Source organism: Geotrypetes seraphini, chromosome 7, assembly GCF_902459505.1.
Source record: "Geotrypetes seraphini chromosome 7, aGeoSer1.1, whole genome shotgun sequence".
Lineage (NCBI taxonomy): Eukaryota > Metazoa > Chordata > Amphibia > Gymnophiona > Dermophiidae > Geotrypetes > Geotrypetes seraphini.
Genome location: NC_047090.1, coordinates 10,019,883 through 10,046,404, shown reverse-complemented (window position 1 = coordinate 10,046,404; position 26,522 = coordinate 10,019,883). Strand labels below are relative to the sequence as shown.

The 26,522-nt window shown below is 43.9% G+C and overlaps 1 protein-coding gene across 1 annotated transcript in view; it reads right to left on the bottom strand.

The window, feature by feature from the left end:
* The window catches only part of PIK3C2G (phosphatidylinositol-4-phosphate 3-kinase catalytic subunit type 2 gamma), a 144,905-nt gene that overhangs the window by 36,243 nt on the left and 82,140 nt on the right, over positions 1-26,522 (bottom strand). The window contains 8 exon segments of the mRNA XM_033952383.1: positions 41-140; positions 1,702-1,823; positions 2,185-2,371; positions 6,617-6,726; positions 18,000-18,156; positions 23,357-23,526; positions 24,800-24,936; positions 25,854-25,983. Of these exon segments, the coding sequence (XP_033808274.1) occupies positions 41-140; positions 1,702-1,823; positions 2,185-2,371; positions 6,617-6,726; positions 18,000-18,156; positions 23,357-23,526; positions 24,800-24,936; positions 25,854-25,983 (1,113 nt within the window).

Genomic DNA, 26,522 nt, shown 5'->3' with positions numbered 1-26,522 from the left:
AAATAGTGAAAATAAAGTAAAAATAGACGTTATCACATACGTGGGCTAATTCATAGGATCCATTGAATATCTTCTCCAGATAGAAATTCAGGTCTTGCATCCTTCTGTGATCCCGGTGGATGTGAGAGAAAAGGTTGTGACTGGAACAGATAAAGCAGAGAAAATGATTCTTCCTGATCTGGTCATCCCGTGGCTTTGAAATGATAATTGCATTGTACACCTTAGAGCGAGCTTCTCACACGAGTCCAAACTCAAGGAGAAAAGCAGTGATTTGCTTTGCGAATGCCAGGATTGGTGTGAGAACAGAAGGAGCAGCTAAAGTGTGAATGAATTAGCTAATCTGTTCCTAGATTAATGTCTCACAGTCCCAAATTTTTGACACCAATGGTCAAAACTGTGAAGTTAGCAGCATGATTCCCTTTATTTGGCCTTGTGCTCAGAAGCAACATGTATTTCCTATGGCTCTTGTGACAGATCTGCATCTCCAAATGCCTGTTGGCACTGTTGCTCTCGTTCAATATCAAGTTACTTAAAGCAGCCATTTCACCATCTGTCAATTAAAGGGTTAAAATATGAAAGCACTATGATGGGGGGGGGAAGAGGGGGGCTAATGAACAACGAGAAAATGTCTGGTGTGAATAGGAAGGAGGGTTGCGTATAGCTATCACCCAGGTCCCATGTCCGCACTTCCAGTGAATGAGGCAGAAATGTTTCATGTGTGCGAAATAATTACACACAATGGCCTGAGGCTCGTTAAAATATCTCATGAGGAATGCAAGTGAAATAAGCTCTTCCTTTCAGTTCTGTGAGCTCCATGAATGCCACCCAACTCCATGTCATCTGGACAGAGAACTGACAGCAGCTATTCAGGGAACGGTGCAGGGCCAGGCTGGAGCACGGAAAGCTCGCTCTTGCCGATACACCACTGGACCACCAGGATTTATAAAGGTGAAAAAAAGGTACCGGGGAGGGGTAAAAAATTGTTTGCCTGTTGGGACGGATCCCTCCTGTCCTGGTCTACCACTAGACCACCAGAGAGGGGACAGGGTGCAGAGCCTGCCATGGAGTGTGGGGTTAGGTGCAGAGCCTGCAGGGAGTGAGGGGGGCTGGGTTAATGACAGTGATGATAGTTCTTAATACTGCTATTGACTTTACATGGTTGAAATATTATTCTGCTATATTTTATTAAATATATTAGTACACTTGAAAATTTTATATTGATTTAGCATTTATAATTTTGTTATTTCTTTTTCTGACAGGTTTTATTCTTGTTAAAAATTTAGATTTGAATACTCTGATTTACTGTAACAAGAGGATTTCTTGTGTATTATTTGGAAAATTAATAAATAAATAAATTAAAAAAAATATATTAGTATACCATTTGGTTCAGAATATTTTTTTTTCTTGTTTTCCTCCTCTAAACCTAGGTGCGTCTTATGGTCAGGTGCGTCTTATAGTGCATAAAATATGGTAGATCCCTAGTATGTGTTGAATTAGGATAAAAACTTGTATAAAAAAAGCTTGATCTGTAACTATGGCAAAATGTAAGCTGTTAACTGTATATTATGTATGTTTAACCTGAAACCCATTCTGAGCTCTTTGGGGAGAATGGGATAGACGATCGATCAATGTCATCTCATGGATATCCAGAAACCAGACCTCTCTGGGAACCAAGTAAAATAATTCAGAACTTAATCTTACTCTGGTAGGGGTGGCACATGAAACTGCTTTTGGAGTTGGCTGTGGAGTTTTAAGAACTGTCTGTATGTCTTTTCAGTCAGGATGACCATCCCATCGCTCTTCACCACCTCGATCAGGTATACCTGAAGCCAAAGAGAGCATGAAAAGACACAAAGTACAATTTCTAAGAATACAGAACGTCCAGCCAAATGTTTCAGCTTCTATAGTGAACTCTGAAGTTAATTGCATAAATCCTCTTGAATATTCTTCTCAAATATTGCCTTCTAGTGCACTATACTGTAGCATAATTACATTGTCTACAAAGAGCTGAGGGTCTCTTGGGTGGGAGATGCTAATTCGAGCCTGACACATATTTCTTCAAACACCAACTCGTCATTTGTTAAAAACAAAGCTTGGAGCAGCAGAGAGGCTGGAAGAAAGGCAGCCCTAGAAAAGAAAACTATTCAATAACAATCAAATTACGATGAAAGGTCCAGTGCTTACACTTTCCTGCTTCCTGCTGAATCCGAGGACTGTTGCTCTTACAATTGACCTGTCGGTACTGGGAGTCTCAGCCCGGGATTCAGGCTTGGAAGCAAACTTAGTGGCGCTTGAGGCTATCATTTGCCCAAGGATATGGATCATATTATTCAGTTTGACAGGAACGCATTCCAAACTTTCCTGTATTTTCCTGGTGAGAAACAAAACACAGTCCAAGTGAGGTGGACCAGCTTGGCTGGTCAGTGGAATTTCTGGAGAATGCATCATCCTTCCCTTAAATTATGAACTAGCCTCAGAAGCACTTTTCTAATGTATTATGCGTATGTAAAACATGTTTTTACATCTATCAAGGGCTCTGTTAGAGTCATACTGGAATGGGTGTTCAAGTCCTAGCGACTTGATGAAAATCATCAAGTTTTCACGGCAGAATACAGAAGGAGATTGCCTGGCTTTTCTTTTGCACAGTATAAATTCAATGTGGTCGCATCAAGCGTGATCTTCCGCATCCAACACTGCCCGCCTGCTGCTGCCCAGATGGCTGGTACATCGCTAGTCTGACATCTCTGCTGAAACCTGGCCACCTTGGGAGGCCCTGCTGGTAATGAAACTACCTACGGCTTGGCTTTCAGCTTTGCCTTGACAAGACCATGCACCATGACTAGCGTGGGAACACATTATCAAGTTTCAAGTTTTAGTTTCAAGTTTAATAAGGATTTGATTGATTGCTTAATCAGAATTCTAAGCGATGTACATATCAATAAAATTACAAATTTAATTGCTTATAAAAAAAAAAATGAACCCAGTGAATTGTGTAAAACGATGAAATGAAAATGAGGGAAAAGACCTCAAATGCCCTAGTGTCAATATACTTAACACTTTAGAAAAAAGATGTAGAATTAGAAAAGGTACAAAGAAGGGCGACAAAAATGATAAAAGGGATGGGACGACTTCCCTATGAGAGGCTAAAGTGGCTAGGGCTCTTCAGCTTGGAGAAGAGACAGCTCAGGGGTGATAAAATACTGAGTGGAGTGGTGAGGGTAGATGTGAATCCCTTATTCACTTTTCCAAAAATACTAGGACTAGGGGACATGCGATGTAGATTTAAAACAAACTGGAGAAAATATTTCTTCATGTGTAAACTCTGGAATTTGTTGCTGGAGAATATGGTGAAATCAGTTAGCTTAGCGGGGTTTAAAACAGGTTTGGCTAATTTCCTAAAAGAGAACTCCTTAGGCCATTATTGAGATGGCTTGAGGAAATCCACTGCTTATTCCTAGGATAAGCAGCATAAAATCTGTTTTTCTCCTTGGGATCTAGCTAGGGACTTGGGAGCTGGGTTAGCCACTGACCCAGTATGGCTATTCTTATGTGAGCCAAGAATAGGACAATTGAGCCATTGTGACATCACTGATGAGGTTGGCTCTTAGGCAATTGTGGAATGAGGCATTATGACATCACAATCTCAGCTCTGGAATGTTGCTATTCTTTGGGTTTCTGCCAGGTCCTTGGGACCTGGGTTGGCCACTGTTGGAAACAGGGCTTGATGGACCTTCGGTGCAACCCAGTATGGCAATTCTCATTGGTCAAAAAACCTCATTTCTATGCTCAACAATTTTAATTAAATTTTCCTCTATTCAACATTGTTCAATAACAAACTTTGCAGCCAAATTAAATCCACCCCCAAGCACTTAACTTGTGGGCAAACCATTCCACTCAGGGCTCTGCTTCCAAAGTCAATAGTGCAGTATAGACAGACTTTCTGGACCCCTTCTAAGGTTTCTAAAGATTGTTCTAGCTTGTGTTGGACTTGTATCTTCTATCATATGTTGAGCTAATGTGAAGACATTCTGGGCAGTGGCATAGCGAGGGTGAGAAGCATCCCTCTCCTGCCCTCTTCTCTGGCCCCCAGGCTCCTTCCCCACCTCTTCCCTACCCCATGCCTCTTTTACCAACTTTCGGCCACATCAGCTTCAGCTCTCTCTCTGATGTGACTTCCTAGACGTGGGACCTGGAAGTGATGTCAGAAGCAGAGCCGATGCTGGCACAAGCAACAAGTTGGAGTTCCTGCTCATGCCAGCAAAAGGATAGAGATATGGCGGGGGGTTAGTGAAGGCATGCGTGTGGCAGGGAAGGGGGGCATAAGAACATAAGATTTGCTGTTGTTGGGTCCGTCCAATGGTCCATCGTGCCCAGCAGTCCGCTCACGCAGCGGCCTTTAGGTCAAAGACCAGTGCCCTATCTGAATCTAGCCTTACCTGCGTCTGTTCTGTTCCAGCAGGAACTTATCCAACCAAGACAGCATCTCCTCCTTACTACGCCACTGATTCTGGGATTTGGTCTGGCACAGAGTTCAGGATGCTTTTCCATTTCATATTGAGCTGACATATAAAGTTGTTAGTTGACGCTCACCTGCTTTACCTCATTTGATGCAAAAGAATTTGTTTGATATTCTTATGGGTTTGGCAGGATATCTTGTCAGAATGCAATGATAGTACAGCCCTGTCTTTTCATGATTGGTGGGTTGGAGTCTGCCTTAAGCATAGCTATGAAGAGGTGACTGCTTTTAAGTTTGACGGACTTAGCACTTTAAGAGGATTTGGGTTCCTTTGGATGACTTTTGTCTTTGGACTCCTAACTTGTAATTTTTGAGGGGATTGTGGGGAAATACAGGGTGGCTTCTGTATTGCTTTAAACCTAAGAAAGATATTTCAAATAAAATAAATTTCATGTATTATTTTTAAAGCACTCTATGGTCAAACATCTGAATATGTGACTGGTTTAGAGAATGACATGGGGACAGATTGTTCCCTGTCCCATCGAGTTCTTCTCCTGTCCCTGCCCCATTCCTGCTCCGTCCTCATCTGCACAAGCCTCAAACACTTTAAAATCACAAGTGTTTGGGCTTATAGGAATGGGACAAGGAGAGCAACAACACTCATTGGAACGGGATGGAGAAATTGAGTTCCTGTGGGGACAGGGACAAATTTGTCCCCATGTCATTCTCTAGGCTGCTTTATTGAACACATCAAATTCACCCTCCTACTTTTCGTTCCCAAGATCAGAACTCACTTTGGGTCTCTTTTACAAAGCCACGATAACAATTCTTCTGTGGCAAACGCACCAAAGCCCACACGGATTGGATGGCGATTGGTACATTTGCCTTGGCTTTGTAAAAGGAGCCCTTAATTTTCCATCTGTTAAGAGGTCCTTTATAAAAAGTAGCTAAATAATTCTTTCTTTTTTCCGAATAGCTTTCCTTTGGTAATTAAGCAAGAACTTATATCACAAATTGTTAAAAACCCGGTTCAACAACAAAGCTCCGATAGGTTGTTCTCCTTCTGGCCAATTGGGCTGATTCTTTGGTTTAAAAACTTTTCTCTCCTTATATTTGATATTCTTTTATATATCTTTTCAATTGTATTAATTTCATGCTGAATTTCCTTTCTGTACAAGTTTTATGCTTGATTATATTGAAAAATTCAATAAATATTAAATAATAAAAAACTTTTCTCTTTCATAAATTTTCGATATTGTAACATGCTTATTACACTTTATATTTAGTTGTGACATCCCAAAATTGTACGTCACTTAGGACCATTTGAGAGTAAGCAGTTTATAGACATCTAAATTGGACTAAAACAGAATAGAGGCACAGAGTCACTCCCTCTTCTTAGTAGACATTTTTCATGGGGAACACTGCCCATACGCCGAGAGGTTGGATAGGCTGGGGCTCTTCTCTCTGGAGAAAAGGAGGCTCAGGGGAGATATGATAGAGACCTTCAAGATCATGAGGGGCATAGAGAGGGTGGATAGGGACAGATTCTTCAGACTGAGGGGGACAACAAGTACGAGGGGGCATTCGGAGAAACTGAAGGGAGATAGGTTCAAAACAAATGCAAGGAAGTTTTTTTTCACCCAAAGGGTCGTGGACACTTGGAATGCGCTACCGGAGGAAGTGATCAGGCAGAGTACGGTACAAGGATTCAAACAGGGATTGGACGGATTCCTGAGGGATAAAGGGATCGTGGGATACTGAGGGAGGAGCTGGGATGTAACACAAGTATAGAAAGTTAACCAGGTAATGAGTATAAACCAACCAGGTCGTGCATGTGCAAGACCGGAGGGCTAGGACTTCGATAGGAAGGCAGGACTTAAATGGGAAACCAAGGTGGCAAGGGAGCCCCTTCTGATGATTCAGACAGGTCTTGACCTGTTTGGGCCGCCGCGGGAGCGGACTGCTGGGCAGGATGGACCTGTGGTCTGACCCGGCAGAGGCACTGCTTATGTTCTTATGTTCTTAATTGTGTATTTCTGGGGCTGCACTGGGAGTCTCTTTTGGCAAGACACAGAGACTCCTATAGAAGGCATACATAGGCAGTTTTTCAGCCTTTTCATATGGAAATGCTTCTATAAAATGACCCCTTCCTCCATGTACCTGGTAAAGTAGCTGGTGGCCTCAAGGTCCGAGTCCTGTGGTCGCAGGTTTCTGTGCATATATTTCAAGTCTTGGACACCTCTTAACTCTGGCAGTCCTGCCTGCATCATCTTTCCACCCAGAATAATAACAAAAATTAGTCAGGAAACAGGACTATCTGTGTTCAAAATACACAAACGTAAATCCAAAAAGGATGGAATTAGGCCATGATCCAATTAATTCCTCAAGAAACTTCAAAATCAAACTAGTACACTAAATTTACTTGTTTCGCTGGTCGTGGTGCTACGGTGACTACCTGTATCTGTGGAATTGAAATTCAAAATTCTTACACTTGCTTTTAAAGGCCTGAGACCTCAACTGCCAATGGATCTAGACAATCTGCTTATCCCTTATGTGCCTACATGCAACTAGCCGTCTTACATTACATTACATTCGTGATTTCTATTCCGCCATTACCTTGCGCTTCAAGGCGGATTACATAAGAATTGTCGAGAAATTAAGGTAATACATGTTGGGTAATTTGAACATTTTAGATTTGATAGGAGTAGACAGTGTGGTAGGTGGAGCTTGGGAAGGAACTGGTCGTGTTAAATAGGTTTTATGTATTTTTTTGAAGAGTAGAGTTTTTTTTTGGTTTTTTTTAAAGGTTTTGTAGTCTGTGTCAAAGACAGCAGAAAGGTGATTTGCCTGTCTAGTTTTGTTGCTTTGGTCTAATCTAATCTAAACCTTAAGTTTATATACCGCATCGTCTCCATGAGTATGGAGCTCGACACGGTTTACAAGAACTTAAAATAGTAGGTAGAGAGGAAGAAAAAAAAGGATTACATGAATTTATATGAAGAAGGGGAGGGGAAAGGGGGGGAAGGATAGAGCTACAATTTGCTGAAAAGCCAGGTTTTCAAGTTTTTTTGCGGAATAACTGAAGGGAGCTCAGGTTCCGCAGCGGGGTGGCGAGGTCATTCCAAAGACCTGTGATTTTGAAGAGAAGGGATTTTCCCAGTTGCTACTCTTTGGGATTCCGGAATCTTGCTATTCCTTGGGATTCTGTATGGAATGTTGCTACTCTTTGGGATTCCAGAATCTTGCTATTCCTTGGGATTTTGTTTGGAATGTTGCTACTCTAATCTAATCTAATCTAAACCTTAAGTTTATATACCGCATCATCTCCATGAGAATGGAGCTCGACACGGTTTACAAGAACTTAAAATAGTGGGTAGAGAAGAAGAAAAAGGAATTACATGAACTTATGTGTAGAAGGGGGGAGAGAAAGGGGGGAAGGATAGAGCTACAATTTGCTGAAAAGCCAGGTTTTCAAGTTTTTTTGCGGAATAACTGAAGGGAGCTCAGGTTCCGCAGCGGGGTGGCGAGGTCGTTCCAAAGACCTGTGATTTTGAAGAGAAGGGATTTTCCCAGTTTGCCTGCATAGTGGATGCCGCGTAGGGAGGGGAAGGCTAGTTTAAGCCTTTGGGCAGTTCTGGAGGTGTCGGGACTGGAGGAGTTGAAAGACAGTGGGATAAGAGGAGGGAGGATGCCGTGAATGATCTTAAAAGCCAGGCAGGAACATTTGAAATGGATTCTGGGGATTATTGGGAGCCAATGAAGTTTGGCAAGGAGTGGGGAGGCATGGTCAGATTTGCGTTTTGAGAAGATCAGTTTGGCTGCAGTATTCTGGTGGCCATTAGGTTGTCCTATAGTTTTCTTCGTTTGACATTTTTGGTTGGCGGGTGTGTGACTAGTGAGTGGGTTCCCATGCCTCATTACTTGCTCTTCTTCGCCTCTTCTGTCTTCAGGAGTGTCTCTATGGAAGGCCCTACCTATGGATTAGAGAATGACACGGGGACAAATTTTTCCCCATCCCCGCAGGAACTCAATTTCCCCGCCCCCATCCTTGCGAGTTTTGTCCCTGTCCCTGCCCCATTCCTGTAAGCTGTGTCTTAATCGCACAAGCCTTGGACACTTATGATCTTAAAGTGTTTGAGGGTTGTGCAGATGAGGACAGAGCGTGCAGGAATGGGTCAGGAAAGGAACTTGTGGGGATGGGACAGGAAAATAAGTTCCAGTGGGGACGGGGAAAAAATTTGTCCCTGTGCCATTCTCTAATGCCTGGCAACTAAAATTCAATGCAAAGAAATGCAGAGTAATGCATTTGGGGATTAATAATAGGAAGGAACCGTATATGCTGGGAGGAGAGAAGCTGATATGCACGGATGGGGAGAGGGACCTTGGGGTGATAGTGTCCGAAGATCTAAAGGCGAAAAAACAGTGTGACAAGGCAGTGGCTGCAGCCAGAAGGATTCTGGGCTGTATAAAGAGAGGCGTAGTCAGTAGAAGGAAGAAGGTGTTGATGCCCCTGTACAGGTCATTGGTGAGGCCCCACTTGGAGTATTGTGTTCAGTTTTGGAGACCGTATCTGGCGAAAGACGTAAGAAGACTTGAGGCGGTCCAGAGGAGGGCGACGAAAATGATAGGAGGCTTGCGCCAGAAGACGTATGAGGAGAGACTGGAAGCCCTGAATATGTATACCCTAGAGGAAAGGAGAGACAGGGGAGATATGATTCAGACGTTCAAATACTTAAAGGGTATTAACGTAGAACAAAATCTTTTCCAGAGAAAGGAAAATGGTAAAACCAGAGGACATAATTTGAGGTTGAGGGGTGGTAGATTCAGGGGCAATGTTAGGAAATTCTACTTTACGGAGAGGGTGGTGGATGCCTGGAATGCGCTCCCGAGAGAGGTGGTGGAGAGTAAAACTGTGACTGAGTTCAAAGAAGCGTGGGATGAACACAGAAGATTTAGAATCAGAAAATAATATTAAATATTGAACTAGGCCAGTACTGGGCAGACTTGCACGGTCTGTGTCTGTGTATGGCCGTTTGGTGGAGGATGGGCTGGGGAGGGCTTCAATGGCTGGGAGGGTGTAGATGGGCTGGAGTAAGTCTTAACAGAGATTTCGGCAGTTGGAACCCAAGCACAGTACCGGGTAAAGCTTTGGATTCTTGCCCAGAAATAGCTAAGAAGAAAAAATAAAAAATTTAAATTGAATCAGATTGGGCAGACTGGATGGACCATTCGGGTCTTTATCTGCCGTCATCTACTATGTTACTATGTTACTGTGGATCTCTGTAATATATGTGGAGGGGCATTTTCAATAGGATGTCTAAGTCCAACTTTGGATGTTTCCTGCAAGACTTTCAAAGTCAAAGGCGGAGAGCAGCCATTTTCAAAACCAGCAAAACCACTTGACGTCCAATTTTGTTTTGAAAATAGCCTTCTTAAACGTCTTGGCCACCGGGATGTCCAACTTTGTTTGCCATTTTAAACCAGATAAACATCCAAGTTCAAAACGTTCAAATCCAGACCATTCGGATGTGGGAGGGGCCAGCATTGTAATGAACTGACCACACAGACATCCAAACAGAGCAATGGGGCATCTTAAGAGGGCACTGCTGTGAACTTCACATAAAGGGTACAGCGGTACATCTCACCAGAACCCCCTTATAATGGTTGATGAGCCATCTAAGCCTTCCCCCCTAACCCACTATACCCACCTGCCTACCACCCCAATAGCCCTTATGACTGAAGGTGGCCTTACTCCTCTTTATGGTTCACTAGCCCACTCACCAGGCTACTTAAGACCCCTTTGTGCAGCTCTACTAGGCTTTCCCATACCAGGTGCAACTGTTCTAGAGACAGGTATGTTCAAATCTTTGTGGGCTGGGAGGGGGTTAGTGGCCACTGGGAGACTGTATGTGTGTGTGTGTGTGTGTGTGTGTTTGTGAGGGGGGAGGGGAGGGTCATAACTTAATCCCTCCAGTGGTCCTCTGGTCAGTTTGGGTACATTTTGGCACTTAGACATTTTTTAAACAGTTCTAGCTCTGGACATCTGAGTTCTGTCCAGGATGTCTTGGGAAACGTTCGATTATTGCTGCAAGATACTCAAGTCTAAGCTTGCCCACCTCCCACATACCCCCTTTGGTTTTGTCCATACAGTGAATAAGACATCTCGTAAGATGTCCAGAAAGACAGTCTCGAAAATCGGCACTTGGATGTAGTGGCAATTAGGACGTCCAAATACTGATTTAGGCCATTTTATGGACATCTTACCCCCCTCTTCTACAAAGCCACGCAGTAACGGCCCCAAAGCCCATAGAGATTTAAAGGGTTTTGGGGCTGCCGCTAGCGTGGCCTTGACAAAATCATGCTTTTTCAGCCTCCACATGCTAAGGAAAGCTAGACCCTTCTTCCGCCAAAAACATTTCGCCATCCTTGTCCAATCCATCATCCTCTCCAAACTTGACTATTGTAATGCCATTTACCTTTGCTTAACAAAAAAAAGCCTCCATAGACTCCAGCTTATTCAGAACACGGCAGCCAAGCTGATTTTTGCAAAACGTAAATCTGACCACGTCTCCCCACTCCTGGCCAATCTTCACTGGCTCCCAGTGATCTCCAGAGTCCAATTCAAATGCTCTTGCCTGGCTTTTAAGATTATTCACGGCATCCTTCCTTCCCTAATCCCACTTTCTTTTAACTCCTCGTGCCCTCTCTCTCCACCAGGACCGCCCATAAATTAAAACTATCCTTCCCCTCCCTTCATGGTATTCTCCATGCAGGTAAACTAGGAAAATCACTTCTTTTCAAAATCACAGGTCTCTGGAATAACCTTACTATCCCGCTGCGGAACCTGAGCTCCATCCATTTATTCCGCAAGCAACTAAAAACCTGGCTCTTCTCTAACATGTAATTTCTTTTCCCTTCTTCTCCACTCGATTCACAAACTTATGTAAACCTTTTCCTACCCTTTCTCATTTTAAGTTCTTGTAAACCGTGCCGAGCCCTACTTCCGTGGGGATGATGCGGTATATAAACTTAAGGTTTAGTTTAGTTTAGTTTAATTAGTGTTTTGAAAATGTCCCTAATAGTAACATAGGAGATGATGCTAGATAAAGACCTGTATGGTGTATGGACCATTCTGTCTGCCCAAAAAGATAAACTCTCTGTCACTGGACTGGATTAAATTCGCTCTGTAATCAGCCTCCTTGTAACCCTGAGAACTCTTTGCAAGTTGTCTTTTTCAGTCTCTTTGGTGAGAGAGACCCTGTCTGCAGGCTGAGACAGTTCATTTCTTCATGTGATCCGCTTGGCCCTGGGGCCTCCCACAGATGTTTATATGTTTTTTCAACTGATGGGAACTTCATGGATTATTCTTTTCCTTGCCCCCAGGAGAAAAGCCAGAACAGCTGATATGGAAAAACATACTGTTTGACACCATGAACTAAGGCATTAACTCCATGTTGGGAAAAAGAAAAGCATACACAATAATTGCACGTTGCTGGAAACTGTTGACAATAATTATTCTTTCTGAAGAGAGAACACTCCAGGACTCACTGTTACAAAGAGAAATCTTTTTAGTGTTCTTCATTTCGACATATCATCCGTTCAGCATTGCACAATCATTGATAGAAAGGAGAAATGACTATATGATCCATGCGGCACAAACATATCGTAGAAGCTGGAATCGGATCTCCTAGGTAAAGGCGAAGAGCTGGGAACTGAGCTGAAGCACTAATTGCTGTAGCTCGTTGATTCTCCTCATCCATTTTTCCTGTAAACCGCCTCAAACCGAAAGGCTTTCATGGCAAAGTCCTGGGCATCATCATAGACTCCTCTCTCTCCTTCAATGACCACCTCAACTCCTTGATAAAAAAAATGCTTCTTTAACCTTCATATGCTGACGAAAGTGAGATCCTGCTTTCATCATTCTCACTTCGCCGTCCTTGTTCAATCCACCATCCTCTCTAGACTGGATTATTGAAACTCCATCTTTATAAGAAAAACCTCTATAGACTTCAGCTAATTCAGAATGCCGCGGCTAAGCTCATTTTCGCAAGAGGCAAGTTCAACCACGTCTCTCCACTTCTGTCCAAGCTTCACTGGCTTCCAGTACATTCCAGAATCCTCTTTAAATGTGCCTGCTTAGCGTTCAAGATCCTACATGGCATCCTTCCTCTCATTATTCCACTCCTTTGGAACTCCTCAAACCCTAACTCCTCCAGATCCTCCCAAAAACTGAAACTATCATTCCCTTCTACAAAAGGTATATCCCGCGCAGGAAAACTAGGAACATCTCTCCCCTTTAGAATCACAGAACTCTGGAACAATCTCACCTCCCCGCTCAGAAATTCAAACTCCCTCCAACTCTTCCGCAAACACCTGAAAACTTGGTTCATTTCAAAAATCTAACACCTCCCGCTCTCTGGTACCTTGACCCCTCTCTACCCTCTTAGTTCCTTTCCTATTACCCTTCTTCTTCTGGAGTTACTTTCTATCCTAATTCTGTAAACCGTGCCGAGCTCTACGCTTGCAGAGATGGCGCGGTATACAAACCTAAAGTTTAGTTTAGTTTAGTTTAGTTAGTATATAGATAAAGATTTATGTTAAGTTATGTTATGCTGAGGGAAGCCATGATACAAGAAACTGAACTACGAGACTCCCTGTTTCCTGTCTGTCAGTTTCTTCAGAATATTACGACTCCTTTTCTATTTTTTTGTGTGTTCTCTCTTTAGGTATTTCCAGTGTAAACCTCACAAAAAACCAGGAGATACTACCTTCACATATGTGAAAGCAGAAAGCACACAACGAAGGTGACTCATTGATGTTCGATTTCTGTTATTCAATAAAATGACTCGACACGATCGTGTTTCGGCCCCTAAGGGCCTGCCTCAGGAGTCTGAATACTGATTGACAAAATGAATAGAAGAAATTGAACATCAATTAGTCACCTTCGCTGTGTGTTTTCTCCAGTGCACGGAGGGTCAACATACACCAAGGACAGGTGTTAAAATATTTCCTTATACTGTATATTTAAAAAAACTCGCTGAGACAAAACTCTGTGGGCTCCTTTTACACAGCCGCGCTAGCGGGGTTAACGCGTGCGACTTTTCATCACGCGCTGGCCAAAAACTACCGCTTGCTCAAGAGGAGGCGGTAGCAGCTAGCGCGTCTGGCGGTTTAACGCATGCTATTACACGCGTTAAACTGCTAGCGTGCCTTTGTAAAAGGAGCCCTACGTATTGACTGCACGAATGAATTCCGATGCCAATTTGGAACTGTCAAACTTCGATGGTTTCAAATTCTAAATGTATTTAATGGTGACATCAGTTTAGAAAGTACTAGACTAGGGGATGCAAAGGGACTTAACGAGACTGGAAGAATGGGCAAAAAAGTGGCAAATGAGTTTTAACATAGAGAAATGCAAGGTCAGGCATGTAGGGAAAAAGAACCCGATGTTCAGCTACAAAATGGGGGGATCATTGCTAGGGGTGAGCAACCTTGAAAGAGACCTGGGGGTGATGGTGGACTCAACATTGAAAGCGTCGGCACAGTGTGCGACAGCCTCCAAGAAAGCGAACAAAATGTTGGGTATCATTAAAATGGGTATCACAACAAGGACGAAGGAAGTCATCTTGCCGCTGTATCGGGCAATGGTGCGCCCACATCTGGAGTACTGTGTCCAGTACTGGTCGCCGTACCTCAAAAAGGACATGGCAGTACTTGAGGGAGTCCAGAGAAGAGCGACAAAACCGATAAAAGGTATGGAAAACTTCTCATACGCTGACAGGTTGGAAATGCTGGGGCTATTCTCCCTGGAAAAGCGGAGACTTAGAGGAGACATGATAGAAACCTTCAAAATCCTGAAGGGCATAGAGAAGGTAGACAGGGACAAATTCTTCAGACTGTGGGGAGCCACAAGTACAAGGGGGCACTCGGAGAAATTGAAAAAGGACAGGTTTAGAACAAATGCTAGGAAGTTCTTTTTTACTCAGAGGGTGGTGGACACATGGAACGCGCTCCAAATAAGAAACTGTTCGAGGGTTGTAACCTTGGGAGCTGAATTTGTTCTACCGTTTTCCTTGTGCTTGCTTTGTAAGTTTTAAGAGTAATTCTTTTCAATTTTGGGGGGAATCCTAAACAATTGGATGATTTTCTTAAGAACCTGCCGCTGCTGGGTCAGACCAGTGGTCCATCGTGCTCAGCAGTCCGCTCTCGTGGTGGCCCCCAGGTCAAAGACAAGTGCCCTGAGACCAGCCCTACCTGCATATGCTCCGGTTCAACAGGAACTTATCTAGAGACTAGAGAGGAAGTCAATGTAACTGTGTAAGAACCTTAGCGTCGCTGTAAGGGATGGCTTGGGGGGAATGCCTCTAAGTTTCAAAATATTCCTTTTATTAATCTGATAAATCTTGGATCCATTATTTCACTTGTGGACGATTTAATAATATATTTTCTGAGATTTTTATTTTTTCCATGTTTCTGTATATCTCCATGGATTGGTGATATGTTAAACTCAAAATGCAATTTAAAAAAACAACAAGAAATAAGGAATTTCAAGTTATACTTCCAAGTGACTTGCACAGATGTTTTATTTAGAGGGTTTGCAGGTAAAAATTGCTTCTCAGATCTCGAAAATATTCCTTCAAATGGTACTACCCTTCGAATGTCCTAAACACTGCCTTCTTTTTAGATGGATAATTTGGCAATGTAATGATTTATAGGCCCAAAATTGTTATTCAAGTGGACTGAATTTAAAGATTTGAATATTGGGCCAACCGTGTCCAGCATACCATCTGTCTAAGCTGTCTCGTAACAACTGGTGGACAGTCAATCAGATAAAGCAACACAATGCAATACAGCTCTCATGAAAAGCTGCATCAGTCTAAGCTCCCAATATCAGCCAATGTTTTGGCAGAAGCTTGCATTAGGGAGAAGGTAATCAACATGAATTAAGCTGTACACTCATTAAGTAATATTCCTAAATTAGCCAGCACAGTCATTAGTCTCTGCACGTAGGAGAAACTGGAGCAATCTCCATGTGATAGCTGCCAATATTTAAAGAGAATCCATGGTCACATGGCTTGTTTACATGATGGCAAGCTGGCATGTTGTGAACTCAGCCTTTACCTCATCCCTGCATCGAACACAGGGCTCGAGAGAAATGCAAATGAAAACTTGACAAAGACTCTACTAACTGTGTTGAACACGGTCTAGTATGGCTTTGATGATTTGCAGTGCTTGATAAAGGTAACGTGGGTTCCTGCACTTTCGTGAATCAACCTCTAAACTTTGGGACTCTGCAGAATACCAAGGAAATAATACGTTTACATCAGTGTCTCTCAAACTTTTTCTTAGGTCCGGCACACTCGCTATCAACCTTCGGCAAGATGTTTTTAAAGAGAACTCATTGCAATAATTGAGCATATGGATCAAGACTCCTGAGGCAGGCCTCCTTGGCAAGACTCCTGAGGCAGACCATGTCGAGTCTGTTAAAAAAAAGGATCGTGAACCATATGGTCTCCTTCATCGGATCAAGAGGAGTACCGGGTCCCTGGGAAGATGGTTGAGGCGCTGATCAAGGATAGCATAACCCGGCACTTAGATGCACATGACCAGTTGAGAGCCAGCCAACATGGATTCAGGAAAGGGAAGTCATGTTTGACGAACCTACTTCAATTTTTTGAGACAGTGAACAGACAAATTGATAGTGGAGAACCGGTGGATATTATATACTTGGATTTTCAGAAGGCGTTCGACAAAGTTCCACATGTATGACTCCTCAGGAAACTGCAGAGCCATGGAATAGAAGGAGATATACTAAGATGGATAGGCAAATGGCTGGAGAACAGAAGGCAGAGAGTGGGCATAAATGGGAAGTTCTCAGACTGGGAAAATGTGACTAGCGGTGTGTCCCTGGGCTCGGTACTTGGGCCCATCTTATTTAATACCTTCATCAACGACCTAGAGGATGGAACATCCAGTGAGATCATCAAGTTTGCAGATGACACAAAGTTATACCGAGCCATCAAATCGCAGAAGGACAGTGAGGAACTCCAGAGTGACTTGAGCCGATTGGAGAATTGGGCAGATAAATGGCAGATGAAGTTTAATATGGAAAAATGCAAAGTGATGCACTTAGGCAGAAAAAATAAGGAACACAAGTATAGTATGTCAGGTGAAACTCTGGGAAAAACCAAACAGGAAAAGGACCTGGGAGTATTAATCGATAGGGCTCTGAAGCTGTCAGCGCAATGTGCGGTGGCAGCAAAGAACACAAATAGAATGCGAGGCATGATAAAGAAGGGAATCATGAGTAGATCGGAGAAAGTTATAATGCCGCTTTATAGAGCAATGGTCCGACTACACTTGGAATACTGCATCCAGCATTGGTCTCCATACCTAAAGAAGGATATAAAACTGCTGGAGAGGGTACAGAGACGAGCAACAAAGCTGGTGAAAGGTATGGAGAACCTGGATTACGAGGAACGACTTAAGAGACTGGGATTGTTCTCCCTTGAGAAAAGGAGTCTGCGAGGGGATATGATCAAGACTTTAAAAATACTGAAAGGAATCGATAAAATAGAGCAGGAAAAAACATTATTTACAATGTCCAATGTGACACAGACAAGAGGACATGGACTGAAGCTAAGGGGAGACATGTTCAGGACAAATATCAGGAAGTTCTGCTTCATGCAAAGAGTGGTGGACACCTGGAATGCTTTCTCAGAAGAGGTAATTGCAGAATCAACCGTTCTAGGATTTAAGGGTAAGTTAGATGTACATCTCCTTATGAGTGGCATAGAGTGACATGAGTAAAGGTAAGCTAGATGCACTTCTCTTTACGAGAAGCTTAGAGTGATATGGGGACTGAAACTATGCCGGGGTACACCTGGCGGGGCCTCTGCGTGTGCGGATCGCCGGACTTGATGGACCTAGGGTCTGTTCCGGAGATGGCGCTTCTTAGGTTCTTATGTTATGTTGTTTTTGTACATTATAACTGAAATCATAAAATTGCAAAACCAACAAAAAATTTAATTTGAGAGTTATTTATTTAAAGATCTTTAAGCTCTGTATGGGTAATTGGAACAACGGTGAAATTAGAATAGATAGGATTGCTAATCAATGCGATGGATACGCTTGCAAACATGCATTTCATCATCCACCATCTGCAGTCATTCTCGTTTTTTCGATGTAATTATGGGCAGAGCTGAAAATCCAAGTTCGCAAAGATAAGAAGATCCAAACGGTAAGAAAGCTTTGATTGCTTTGTTGCTCGTTAGGATAACTACTGCTTAAAAACTAAAAGTGAAATGACGTGCTATTAGGTTTCAAGGCCCAGTCGCGTCAAAGAATGATCTGGGCGATGGTATCCTTACGCACACAGACGCTCATAACATGTAAGTGTCATACATGTCATCTCTTCTAGCGTATACTTCTGAAGGGAATTTTTTTTAAATAAAGTAAAATTCTGGAATCTCTTCGGGGCACATAGTTTGAGAGACCCTGGTTTGTAGCAATATCGAGGCTGCTTACTTGCAGCGCATCTTACCAGCTCCACGAGGTTCAGCAGCAAGTAGCTGTGCTTCCGGATAATGTTGTAAGCCCGGCAACACAACTCCACAAACTCCTGGAAGCGGCCTGGGTTCTTCCCACCTTCAGTGATGAAGTACTCCATCTCAGATGTGAAGATGAAGGGAGCTCGATCTCTTCAAACAAGCCAGAAATACAAATGAAAGCAGTATGAGTGTTACCGTTTCTCCCTCCGGGAGATTTCTGTGTGTCATGGCAGCGTGAGGCGTAGAAACACTAGCAAAGCAAGCATCACACGCTGGTTAGTGACAGGAGTTTGAATGGCTTTGAATGAGCTGTAGGACATTTTAAGAAGCACAGTTTTATTATCTTCGATTTCAAAAATTGAGTACGTCTATCCAGTGCCTCTGTTCTAATTGTGTAATTGTGCCGACATCCAGCTGCTCACAGAATGAGTTTAACTTTGCTCGGTAGAAGAAAAAATAAAATGTTTGGGTCAATACAGTTGCATCATAGCTCAGAGATGGCATTTCTACCCATTTATATTCTGCACCAATGAAATGTCCTTTCCCACCCTCTGCCGGTGTGTTGTAGCCATGTGTCTCCAGACAGAGTTTCAAAGGGAAGCCTTGAAGAAAATGTATTTGGGGGAGACGGGGGTGCACTTTCCTTTCCCCAACTTTCTCTGCCTTGATTCTGTTCCCGTTTGGACATGAATAGAAATGTCACCATAATGAACAGCCTGATTATATTGACCCCAATGGTTCCCTGCGCCCCCCCTCCTTCCATTCCCCCATTCTACATTTGCGCTCTTCCTTCCCCCCGTACCTCTTAATCTTCGCCAGCACGAGTGGCTTCAGCAGTGTGCTCCTCGCACCAGTGTTGGATTTCCCTCTGATGTCACTTCCTGGCCCCGTGAGACCCGGAAGTTATTCAGAGGGGAAACAGGCTGGTGCGAGCTCACGTTAGCAAAGATAATACAGAGGTACAGGGTGGGGGGAGGGATGGTGTGAGTGTGGCGGAGAGGTGCCAGCGCCCCCACCAACTTAGCAACAGGGGCGGTCCGCAACCCGCACACCCCCTTACTATGCCACTGCTTGACTCGTTTGTGGGGAAAATACCACATAGGAATCCCTCAAGAGCGTCGAACATGGTGAGGGCTTGGAGAGGGGAACACTTTCTGCCTTATACCACCCCCTTGGTCTGCCCCGTGCAAGACATCTTTGTCATGGTTTGTGAGACACAACTGCCCACCTCCAGGTACAAGTATGTCTTGACGTTTCTGTGAGCTTTGGGACCTTATTCTTGAGCTGTAATTCCAGGCCTCTGTTTCCTCTCCTAGCAGATAGGGAGAATCTGCCCCCAGAGCAGCTCTTCACACGAGTGGCTGGCAGGGAGATTTCAATGGTTTTTAGAATGTAATTCCTAATAATCTATCTTAAAATTAACACATCCTTGGAAACATAATTTTATTGTAAACTACCCTACATTTCTAGGGCTGAGATTTCGATTCGATTCGAAGGGGACCTGACCCGTCTGCCCTTTGTTGATCAAATAAATTAGCCAGTAAAGTTTGCTCCATTAAAAGCTTTCTTGTATTGTAGCTGTACAAACTCACCCCTCACGAGTCTCTTACAGTACCAGGATGCAGAAATAGAACGGTTTGGATGCTGAGGGATAGAGGGGCTAATATATTTGGTGTGGATCCCATTTATTTATTAATCTGGTGCTCTCAGGCAGTCAGAGACCTGAAAGGAAGCAGCTACCCGGGAAAGGGCAACGAGGCTGATTACATGGCTAGTGCCACATTGTTCACCCCACTCTCACTCTAATTACTACAGCCTGTGAAAGGAGCCGCACATTTATGTCACTCTATTGGAACGCAGACAAGCCTGGGAGAGAGACAGCTACTTATAGAATAATGAGTTGTTAAATAATAAGGCAGGAAGAAGAAAAATATGCTTTTCTAAGCACCGTCTCTGGCCCAGTGCTTTTTCCAACCTTTCCCTCTTTTCCTGCCGAAGTTAATTAACTAGATTTGAGTCTATCTCCTCTCTCATTTTACACTGCAATTCAGGTACAGAGAACAACCACATTTTAGCATGCCACAAGCTAATCTAAAGTGATTGCTGTGCCCGAGCCCAGTGAGTGATGGGGTGGGGGGCTGCCGAGGCAGTGCTCAAAGCCCATAATGGCAGACATTTATTGGCTATAATTGCTCTTAATTATCACCACTCGGAACTTATCTTTGCCATTAGTTGGGATTGTCTAAAACTGTGCACACAAAATCCGTAGGGGCTGATATTGAGACCATGGAAAGGAGGCCACCTAATGTCCATGGTCATTATTAATGCCGGGCCATTTTTCAGAGACCGGCACTGAATAATGGAGCATACTTCACTGGTCTATTTTTGGCTGACTCAAACTTAGCCACTTAAGTCGATTTTAAGTGCTGGCCAATTAAGTTATAGCGGCCAAAGAGAAACCAGCTATTTGGGCAGCCTGATTTATCCTCTAAACTTGGTGGCCATCTTCGTTTTACTTGGCTATCTGTCATTGAATATTAGAGTTTAGGGGGCTAAACACCATTTAACCAGCCAAGTGCCATAGCTGGCCAATTAAATAACACGGAACATCGGGCGGATAGCGGGTAACCGTAAGGGCAGTGTGGAGAAGGGAAGGGCAAGGATAGGTCAGGAGCGTGCCTAGTACTTCTGCGCACAGCTAATTACCTACAGTTCGTCCCAGCCACTGAAAGTTAGGTGGACTCACCCTAGCATTCTCTAATGGCAATTGCGCATGTGCTCATTATTCTGGTGAGAATTACCGCCTGGGGCCTGGACTTGGTGACCACATCAGCCAGGCTCTGGAAGGAACAACAGTTGACTGAGATTGGGCAGAACGGGGAAAGGAAATCAGATTCAAGGAGATTTCCCTTGTAGGAGCAGAGGAGAGCTCTTGGCTGGAAGTCAAAGAGCAGAAGGAAACTCTTAGACCTACTCCCAAAACTCCCCAAAGCAAAATGGCTTCAAGTCACAAACTCGGTCTACAGTTTTCAGGCTAATGGCAACTTTTTTTTTTCCAAAGCTGATTCTTGTCAGACCTCTTTCTCTCTTTGTTTCACTAACGTTCCGTAGAACATGTGTTTACAGTTCCAGACTTCAAGCAGGCCATGTGGGACAGACGCTTCAGGGTTCAGGACTGTAAGGGTTAAGGGGAAACGATGCGGATCCTGACATGGTAAAGGGCTTCTTTTTATGTTCTTGTACAGATGAGCAAAGTTAGTCAGATGTGAGCTTCACTTCCGTCAGACTTCCCAGATTTTCCTGGGAATAGTTGTAAGATTCCCCTGGGATAAGGAGAGGGTGGGTGATCACATCTGCTTGTTTCCTGGAAGCTTATTTCAATCTGGAATGGAAGAACATTGTGAAGTTTCCAATGGCACGGGAATACAGTCACCCCTCACCAGATTTTGTGTCCATTGTCCCCGCACTTTACCTACGATCTACATGTGAGCACAAGGCAGCTGTCTGTTCAGGAGATCCCGGGGTGGAGTCTTGGCTTTTCTCATGAAGGAACTCAGAACTTCATCTCTAAAAGTGTCTCATCAGATAAAGCCAGGATGGGTCCAGCCTGTTCCCCTGAGCAGAGGTTTCTTAACTTCAAGTTGTGGGAAGCTCTTGTATAAAGGGGGGGGGGAGAGGGGTCGCTATTCAGCCAGTGGCGGTCATTATTTTGCTAACCTCTGCCAGCACTATGGAAATTCAATGCTACTCCATGTCTGGGCTTCAACAGTGAATTTTTTTAGGTCACTTTACTTTAATGTTTCTATAACCTGCTTTATCCCCCAGATAGGTTTCAAACCAGAGTAACATAAAGGGGAGAGTGTGGTGCAGTGGTTTGAGCTCCAGCCTCAGCACCCTGAGGTTCTGGGTTTAAATCCACGCTGCTTCTTGTGACCCTGTGCAAGTCACTTAATCCCCCCATTGCCCCAGGTACATTAGATAGATTGAGAGCCCACTGGGACAGTCTGGGAAAAATGCTTGAGGACCTGAATAAATTCATTTAAATTGTTCTGAGCCTCCCCGGGAGAACAGCATAGAAAATTGAATAATTAAATAGTGTGAAAAGTTTCAGCCTCCAGAGCTGGTATTGTGACCTCATAATGTCTCATTCCACCAATAAGAGCCAACCTCATCAGTGATGTCACAATGGCTTGATTGTCCTAGACTTGGCTCACTTTTGCTACAGCCTCAGCACCCTGAGGTTATGGGTTCAAATCCTGGGCAAGTCACTTAATCCTCCCCCTCTAATTGCCCCAGGTCCATTAGATAGATTGTGAGCCCACCAGGACAGACAGGGAAAAATGCTTGAGGACCTGAATAAATTCATTTAAATTGTTCTGAGCCTCCCCGGGAGAACAGCATAGAAAATTGAATAATTAAATAGTGTGAAAAGTTTCAGCCTCCAGAGCTGGTATTGTGACCTCATAAAGTCTCATTCCACCAATAAGAGCCAACCTCATCAGTGATGTCACAATGGCTTGATTGTCCTAGACTTGGCTCACTTTTGCTACAGCCTCAGCACCCTGAGGTTGTGGGTTCAAATCCTGGGCAAGTCACTTAATCCTCCCCCCTCTAATTGCCCCAGGTCCATTAGATAGATTGTGAGCCCACCAGGACAGACAGGGAAAAATGCTTGAGGACCTAAATAAATTCAGGTAAAACCTTTCTGAGCTCCCCTAGGAGAACGGTAACATAGTAACATAGAAACATAGTAGATGACGGCAGATAAAGACCCGAATGGTCCATCCAGTCTGCCCAACCTGGAAACTGAATGAATAAAGAAACCAATCAATAATTTAAGGCCGGGGAAATCCATCACATAGAAAAACCGTATCACGTAATTAGAGCCCAGGTACTTCTCCCGGCTGGGGAAATAGCATTTTAGCTCTTCACCACAGATATTCTGTGGGAGATAACTAGCTAGGTCCCACTAAATATTCCCAGTTAGTGACTATTCTCTAACCAGCTATATTGCGTGATGTATCCAGTTAGGAACGAATATCCAGCACCAAACTGTCTGTTAAAGTAGATTCCGTAAAGCAAGCCTCTCTTTAACCGCAGTGCATTTAACTGGTTAGTGCTAGTATTGGCTTAACCAATTAAGTTTGCCGCGGCCAAAATTAAAACTACATATTCAATGTCGGTCATTGTAAAAAGCCCAGAGCTGAATATCTGTGTTGAATACCATCAGCGGGCCGTCAAAACATTGCCCACCGCCAGATAAATATCAGGCCCATTATTTTCACCCTCTGCTGATTCTAATTTGACGGTAATCTTGTGTCTCATCAAAATAACTATCTAAAGAACCAACCTTTTTATGGGTCCAAATTTTTGAGCATGACCTAAGAACTTTCCAAAGTCGATATGAAACATGTGTCCAGTCTTGGTCAGCATGATGTTATCATTATGCCTGTCGCAGACTCCCAGGATAAACGTGACAACGCACCAGCCAGCGCAGGAGTAAAAGAAGTTATTCATTGCCTGATCGATCAAAAAAGATAAAATCTCTATCAGCAAGAGGTAGATGTTTCCAGTGCTTAGCGAGTCTGGCCCATCCCCACCTCCGAAGAGAGAAAGCGCAGTTTTAACAAAAGGGAAGCTCCAGCTTAACAGACCTGCTTTTTAATTTACCATTTGCTTGATGCCTGCTCAACCAGTCAAACTGCACCAAAACAAAAAGTGAACAAAGAAAAGAAAAAAAAAGCAGGGGTTGGGGATTCTATGAACCCCCTGAAGGCCCTGACAGTACTGCTCTGAATTTGATTGGCTGAGAAGCATCTGCCTGTTGTCTGCTCGATCAGTCAAATTCAGAACAGTGCCGTCAGGGATTCTAGGGGGTGGGGCGAATCCCCTGAAGGCTCTGACCACATGCCACTGATAGCAGCCAAAGATAGGCCTGCTTTTTGCGCAGCCAGACTTGGCCACTCAACTTAGCCTGCCAGTGTTTAAATATTTGTGGCTAGCTGGCTAAGTTACCTGATATAGTAGCCTTGAGGTTAACTATGAATATTCAGCAGAGATAGCTGGCTAGTACTGAATGTGTGTGTGTGTGTGTGTGTGTGGTGGGGGAGGGGGGAGGTGAGTGAGGGGGGTTGTGCCAAGACTGAAGGTACAGATGCTCCAGTTGCTCAAGAACTGGTGTAAATGTTAGAATAATACACGTGTACATTGTGACTCTGCCCCTGACGCACTGGGAGACTTAGGCACATGACCTAATTTTATAAGAAGCCCTCGACATGTGCAAAAAACAAAATGGTTTATAATCTAGTTTCATTCATAAAACCCTGGTTTACACGTGTCCAACGGCATCTTTAAAATTCACCTGGGTGCAGCACGTCAAAATGTAAACTGGAACAACACGGTGTAGGCGTGTCACAAAGCTCCTTGGCTTGAAGCTAGCCGCAGTTTCTGCCATTTTACCCCTCGTATTGTAGAAAGACACGTGAAGGGGCCGATTTGGGCGTATGGCGCTAGATGACTACATGCGGCCCTAACCGCTCCTCCAGATCTGGGTGCCCAGCGGACTTCGGAGCCATAAAAAGTCCCGCGATCCATCCAGAAAGTTGGTTTGATTATTGGCACTTGGACGATCTGTTTTTTAGGTTATCCCGGTGCCGACTTGGGTGGGTTTTCAGACGTGTTTACGTTTTGATTATGAGCCCCATAAGTGCTGCATGTCTTTATAAAAAGTGTGTATAGGCAGTAGCCTGGGCAACCTTCCATGAGGGCCTTCAATAGTGGGTGACCAACTTACCTTTTCATAACCAGCTTGCGAGGGATTGTGATGTCTGAACCATTTTACAATTGAGTTTTCTTTCAAGGGACCTATGATTCCAGACTGTCGGTGGATTTTTGCCAGTGTAATTGCGTCTGGGACCATATGCACTAATCCTAAAAAGACAGAGAGAAGTTTCGAGAAATGTAAGCCAGATAAAGCAAGCCACTGACTATGCTGCAGGTCTTCAACATGTTCCTCTGTCTTTACGGTGAGGAAATTTCTGGACCCTGTTCCTAGTCTGCCATGAATAATAAAGTCAGGTAATTTAAGATGAGCCCTTGTATCTGACATTGTCAGTGGGAGCTTCTGTTCTGTGTTTTGGAGGGAGGTAAACATAAGAACATAAGAATATAAGAAGTTGCCTCCGCTGGTTCAGACCAGAGGTCCATCGCACCCAGCAGTCAACTCCCGCGGCGGCCCATCAGGTCCATGACCTGTAAGGTGATCTTTGTCTAAATCCTTTGTCCTTCTATCTATATCCTTTCATAACCTATCTCTATCTCTACCTCTATCTATATCCCTCGATCCTCGTATCCTTTAGGAATTTATCCAATCCTTCTTTGAAACCCGGTAGTGTACTCTATCCTATCACAACCTCCGGAAGCGCATTCCAGGTGTCCACCACCCTCTGAGTGAAAAAGAATTTTCTAGCATTGGTTCTAAACCTGTCCCCTTTCAATTTCTCTGAGTGCCCCCTTGTTCTTGTGGTTCCCAATAGGCTGTAAATCTCCTCATACCCAGGTAAAGTTTTGCTTTACCTGGGTATGAGGAGATTTGGCCCCTAAGGGGCACTGGGCTGCATCTCTTCACGACTAACTAGGCCTTAAAGCATAGACGGAGTTTCCCGAAAAGGACATTTTTGGATGTCCAGATGGTTCGAACCAGCTGTCTAGCAGCAAAACTCTGGAAAAAAAATAGCTAAGGTCTGCTTGGAAATGCCCAAGCTGAAGGTATAATCTCATCAAACACATTTGAACCACTTTGCAACACTATGTGTGACAATGGTATTTGTAACACAATCTCTACGAACCTTGATCTTTTCCTGTACAGACAGAGTTGTAGATGGTCATATGCAGGTCCAGACCTTCCTGCAGCCACATCTTATCTATGACCCTAATAATCTGCAGGACCAACATATCTTGACGTAGGTCATCTCCTGCCTGCAGAAGACAAAGGTGAAGCCTAGATGTAGCTCCCATAATATTTAACTTTTCCTGATGCTGATTTGTGTGGCTCCTACAGATTGGACAGCTGTATTTCACCCCTGAAACCCCCACACAGCCACACAGGTTGTGGCCGTCTCTAAGCATGGAATCCATCGTAAATCTCCTTACCAGGCTAATTTAGGGACCCCCCCCCCTCTGCTCCGACTACTTCCTAATTTACAAAAGTCCAGAACTTACTCTGAGTAATTTCCAGGACAGTGGCCCATTTTTAGAGGGTGTTAATCCCTTAATGCAGCATCTGTGGTATTTTGCCTGTTTTCTTGTGCAAAACACACATTAGCAATTTAAAAACATTTTTCCGTGGTTATTGTGCAAGCAGCACGTCATGGTTGGGGAAACAGGTGCTCCTGCATTTGCCAACCAAATAACGCAGACAACGCAGGAGCGCTCAGGAGGCGGCAACAGTCCCGAAATGAATGATTTGCAGGTCTCGCAAATTAAAAGAATCTTGAAAACACCTGAAAAGGTGCCAC